The 5,163-nt window shown below is 56.9% G+C and overlaps 1 protein-coding gene across 1 annotated transcript; it reads left to right on the forward strand.

Moving 5' to 3' along the window:
- Positions 1–749: 749 nt before the first annotated feature.
- On the forward strand, positions 750–5,163 carry FAM50A (family with sequence similarity 50 member A). The gene is made up of 12 exons (XM_043459624.1): positions 750–921; positions 1,020–1,119; positions 1,359–1,504; positions 2,942–3,018; positions 3,124–3,190; positions 3,333–3,394; positions 3,624–3,700; positions 3,978–4,032; positions 4,237–4,285; positions 4,376–4,446; positions 4,535–4,645; positions 4,757–5,163. The coding sequence occupies exons 1-12, from the start codon at positions 765–767 to the stop codon at positions 4,763–4,765; spliced, it is 981 nt and encodes a 326-aa protein (XP_043315559.1). The 5' UTR covers positions 750–764; the 3' UTR covers positions 4,766–5,163.

Below are 5,163 nucleotides of genomic sequence, written 5' to 3' on the forward strand. Positions count from 1 at the left end.
CAACAGGAAGGAGCCACATTAAATGGTTCCATGTGTGGCAATTGGGGCGATTGAGACAGCATCCTCCTGTCTCTCTGACCCCTCAGCCCCGAGAGTCAGGCCTCTGCCTGGGTTCAGTGGCTATCAGGAAGGGCGGGGCCCCAACCACTCTGCCGGCCACTGAACCCGTTTCAACTAACAGGCAGGCAGGAGGGTCCTAGGTGCTAGCGGGTCACTAAGGGCTTCTGTGAGTGGCCGCTGGCGATGGGCCACCCCACTTAGGTCTTTGGGGGCCTTGGGTCCTGTGGCAGCCGAGAAGTGGCTGCACGCTGAGGCCCGACTGCTGCCTCAGTTTACACTCAAACCCCAACCCGGCTGTTGCTGTGTGGCCAGACAGAGGTTCATCTCTCTGTGGAGGTCCATACAGTGGTATGCAGTGGAATGGGGCAGGCCTGGAGCGAGGGGGCCTCATGAGGGAGCCACACTGCTCAGTGAGGGTCTAGGCCCCCAGCTGCTCTCCACTTTTTCTTGTCATTCCTTGCCTTGGGTCTCCAGAGCTTCAGCTCAAGAGCTGAGTGTGAAAAACACCAAAGGCAGGTAGGACCCACGCATCCAGGCTACTGAGTGAGCAGGATATGTGGACGGACCAGAACAGTGCAGGGAAACCACCCCACTTGGCTGCCTGGGCACTTGGAAGAGCCTCTCACAGCCCCGTGGGACCCTCCATCAGGCAAAGGGGCCATGTCTTTTCCAAAGCCACATCATAGTCTAAGGACCCATTTGGGATGAGAACCCAGGTCCCCACTTCCACGGTGGGGTGGCAGGTGGCCATCATCCCTGCTCTGCCTCCTGGACAGGAGAACATAATGAAGTCCAACATTGACAAGAAGTTCTCTGCGCACTACGATGCCGTGGAGGCCGAGCTCAAGTCCAGCACTGTGGGTACGCAAAGCATTCGTGCCCCCACTCCCGGCCTGAGGCCCGCTGCATGGTTCGCTCTGCGTGACCGCCTTTCACCCCCCTGTCTCCTTAACTCGCAGGTCTTGTGACCCTGAACGACATGAAGGCTAAGCAGGAGGCGCTGGTGAAGGAGCGGGAGAAGCAACTCGCCAAGAAGGAGCAGTCAAAGGAGCTGCAGCTGTGGGTCCTCCCCTCCAGATGGAGCTCATGTTTGAGGGCGGGTGAGGCCATTCCTGCTTATGGAAGCCGGGGGTGGGGGGGTCAGAGCCCTGCTGGTGAACTTGAAGGGACCCAGGGCAGTAGGACTCTGGGTCTGCACTGCCTGGGACCTGCCCTGCACTGAGCACACAGGTAGCTCTGGGTCGGGAAATGGGCCTTAGGGGTGGGGACATGCATGGTAGCCCCCCATGCCTTGGCAGGAAGCTGGAGAAGCTGCGAGAAAAGGAGCGCAAGAAGGAGGCCAAGCGGAAGATCTCCAGCTTGTCCTTCACCCTGGAGGAAGAAGAGGAGGCAGGCGAGGAGGAGGAGGAGGTGGCTGTGGACGAGGAGGAGCTGGAAAGGGAAGGTGAGGGCAGGCTGGGGATGGGTTCAGCAGGCAGAGCTCTGTCCTTGATACTGGGTCTTGAGTGAAGAAGCACATCCACCAACAACCTTGACTGCTCACCACATCTGGGGCCTTGAACCTCAGAAGTTGGGGCAGGAGAGAGAGAGCCAAGTCTTCACCGTGGCAAAGCTCAGTGGAGGGCTTGCTTTCTGGTGGCAGACTGAATGGGAACCGGGTGTGCAGTCCCTGGGCGGGGTGTGAGGCTCATGTGACTGGGGCACCAAACTGTTAATTGTGTTTGAATAATTTCAGTGTAAATTGACACAACCACAGACATTAAGTGGCTGCTAATTGGACAGAGCAGCTCACTGGGGCCAGGGGAGAGGGGATGATTTGAGTTGGGCCTTCAGGGTGAGGGGAATTTCATTAGCACCCAGAGATGTGGGGAGTCAGGAGGCATGTAGAGTTGAGAGATGAGTGTGCCCAGAAGTGGAGCTGGCGGGAGTGCACACATTTTAGGACTAGGGAGGGTGCAGCTGCAGGCCTGGAGCCAGTGGGTGGTTAGAAAGCCTAATGGTCTGGGATCCGTATGGTAGAACCGAGGCAGGGGTTGGCACAGGGACAGCTTTGAGGGGAGCAGCCAGTGCTGTCAGGAAAAAGAACGAAGAGCCTGCCAGCTTCTTGGGGGAAACCCCGGGATAGTCTTTGTACTATTTAGTAACATTAAGTATTTGGTGTCTAAAACATTCCCATTGGCAGGTCAGTTGTATTGGGTGTTAGCTGCATCTGTGTGGCAGAGGCTACCTTTGGGACAGCACGGGTCTAGAAGGAGGCTTTCAACCTCACTGTGTCATTGGGGCTTTGTGGGTGCTTCCCCTCCCCCTGGAGATTTTGTTTTGGGGGCCTGGCCGTCGGTAGCCAGTGTAGAATGTTTTAAAATATTTATTTGGCTACACTGGATCTCTCTTATGGGATCTGTAGTTGCAGCTTGTGAACTCTTAGCTGTGCCATGCAAACTTAGTTGTGGCATGTGGAATCTAGTTCCCTGACCAGAGTTGAACCTAGGCCCCTTGTATTGGGAGCATGGAGTCGTAGCCACTGGACCACCAGGGAAGTCCCCGGTGTGGAATTTTTGTAAGTTATCCAGGCTCTGGAACCCTTGCCCTGGAGTATGGGCTCATCTTCTAGGTCGGCGGTTCTCAAAGAATGATCTAATGATGCTAGGGTTTCTGAGACCCTTTGGAGAGGTCCGCGAGGTCAAAACCATCTTCATAATCCTGTGAAGACATTCTTGGCCTTCTGTACTCTTGTTCTTTCATGACGGTGCTGTGGATTTTTCCAGAGGTTATGTGACATGGCATGACGTCCTTCCTCTGACAATTGATAGAGTTGATACAGTTGTCCTCCTGAGGCAAGGGCCATCATACTGTTGACTTCTTGTGTCTTCTTTTGCTCCAGAGATCACCACAAAGAAGAGGAAAATGGGAAAGAACCCAGATGTGGACACAAGTTTCTTGCCTGACCGAGACCGGGAGGTAAAGGCGGCGTGACCCTGGCAGAGGCTTTCAGTCAGGAAGCAGGGGCCACGTGTGCCCCCTGAGCAGCCCTGGGCCTCCCTGCTTTGCCCATTTCTCTTCCAGGAGGAGGAGAATCGGCTCCGGGAGGAGCTACGGCAAGAGTGGGAAGCCAAGCAAGAGAAGATTAAGAGTGAGAGCTCCTGGAGTGGGACGCGCGTGTAGCCTGGGGCAGGGGCCGTGCCTGCTTTCCTATGAATGCTGCTTTGGGCAGTGCCCTGAGCCCCAGGGAGCTGGCAGGGGTCTGGAGGCCAAGCAGCAGGTCTGTCTTGTAGGTGAGGAGATTGAGATCACCTTCAGTTACTGGGATGGCTCTGGGCACCGGCGCACAGTCAAGGTAGGCGATGTGAGGCCTGCACCCCATTTCCCTTGCTCTTGAGCCCAGCCTTCCAGTGGGAAGAAACTTAGTCCTGACAAAGCCCACAGACCCCTTGGCATGAGTGGCCTGGGGGGAGCAGGGAAGAGGGCAGTGAGTGTTCCGGGGTGCCTGCCATCTCGAGGGCCCCTCTCTGGGCTTCCATCCTCCTTTCCCAACCCCTTGGTTTCCCGCATGCCTGTTCACACAGATGAAGAAGGGCAACACAATGCAGCAATTCCTGCAGAAGGCACTTGAGATCCTGCGCAAAGACTTCAGCGAACTCAGGTGGGGCTGCGTGGGCGTGTGAGTACATGTGAGCGTGTGCACCAGATTCTGCAGCCTCAGCCTGGCACCTGGGACCCCCAAGTGGCAGCTCCTGCTTGCAGAATGCTGGGCACTGCGCTCCCGAGAAAGGAGTTCAGGCCCCGTTTTCCATCCCTCTCCCCATGGGGAGCTGGGGTAGGAAGCGCCTTCTGGCCTGGGCTGCCTGCTAGCCTCGTAGGCCTCCGGCTCTGGTGTCTGGTATCCTTGGCCAGCGGCTTCCTCGTCTTTTCTTCCTCAGATCGGCAGGGGTGGAGCAGCTCATGTACATCAAGGAGGACTTAATCATACCTCACGTTAGTCCCTTCTGTGTCCTTGCAGCCCTAGGTGGGGTGGTAGGGAGGGTCTCAGGCTTTGGTGCACCCAGGGAGTTCGAGGGGGCCCCTTCTGCTCGGGGTCTTTGGTTCAGGTGAGCAGGGTCGGAGCCGGGCTTGCAGGCAGGTAGCTGCAAGACACCGAAATGAGTCACTTGCTGTCACTTTCCTGTGCTCGGCTTGTAGCACCACAGCTTCTACGACTTCATCGTCACCAAGGCTCGAGGGAAAAGTGGTGAGTGCGCCTGGCTGCGCCCTCCTCCCCGAGCTTGCCCCTGTTGTAGGGTGGCAGCTGAGAGGGAGGCCTGGACCCTTGTCCCTGCAGGGCCCCTCTTCAATTTTGACGTTCATGATGATGTGCGGCTGCTCAGTGACGCCACTGTGGAGAAGGATGAGGTATGCTTGGGGCCCACCTGGGCGGGGAGGAGGGGTCGGGCATCCAGCGGCCCTGAGCAGCAGCATCTGGGCCTCGTCCCGTCCTCAGTCGCATGCAGGCAAGGTGGTGCTGCGGAGCTGGTACGAGAAAAACAAGCACATCTTCCCCGCCAGCCGCTGGGAGCCCTATGACCCCGAGAAGAAGTGGGACAAGTACACGGTATGGAAGCCCTCGAGTGCAGGGTGGAAGCCCAGCCGGGCTGGCAGGCTGGAGGCCCACCCAGCCCCACTCTGCTCACCTCTCCTCCTCTGTCCCCTCGTCCCACACCAGATCCGATGATGTGGCGGCAGTGTGGCCCGGCTCCCCGCGGTCCCCTCCTCTGGGCCCAGGACTCCGGGTGCCCGGCTCCCCGCTCCTAAGATGGGATCAGACCTGCTCAGCCCCTGCCCTGGCGCTGTTGTTTCTTGCCTTTCTTTCATGACACTTGGAGCACCCGATGTGTGTTTTGTCTAAAAACTTTTTTTGATCAAGCTAAAATTCACTTACAATGAAATTCACCGTTGTGATCATGTGAAAGTACACCACACAGGGGTATTGCGTACATTCACGGTGTTGTGAATCACTCCTGAAAGAGACTCCACGTCCATTAGCAGCCAGCCCCTCACACCCATTAGTCTATTTCCTGTCTGTTTGGATTTGCTTATTCTGGAAGTTTCTATAAACAGAATTATACAGTA

This window comes from Cervus canadensis, chromosome X, assembly GCF_019320065.1.
Source record: "Cervus canadensis isolate Bull #8, Minnesota chromosome X, ASM1932006v1, whole genome shotgun sequence".
Taxonomy (NCBI): domain Eukaryota; kingdom Metazoa; phylum Chordata; class Mammalia; order Artiodactyla; family Cervidae; genus Cervus; species Cervus canadensis.

Bases quoted from the DNA above. Each gene is read 5' to 3' on its own strand.
- FAM50A (XM_043459624.1), top strand. From the start codon at position 765: ATGAGAACCCAGGTCCCCACTTCCACGGTGGGGTGGCAGGTGGCCATC. The intron at 922-1,019 runs GTACGCAAAGCA...CTTAACTCGCAG, and splicing joins GCTCAAGTCCAGCACTGTGG to GTCTTGTGACCCTGAACGAC. The intron at 1,505-2,941 runs GTGAGGGCAGGC...CTTTTGCTCCAG, and splicing joins GGAGGAGCTGGAAAGGGAAG to AGATCACCACAAAGAAGAGG.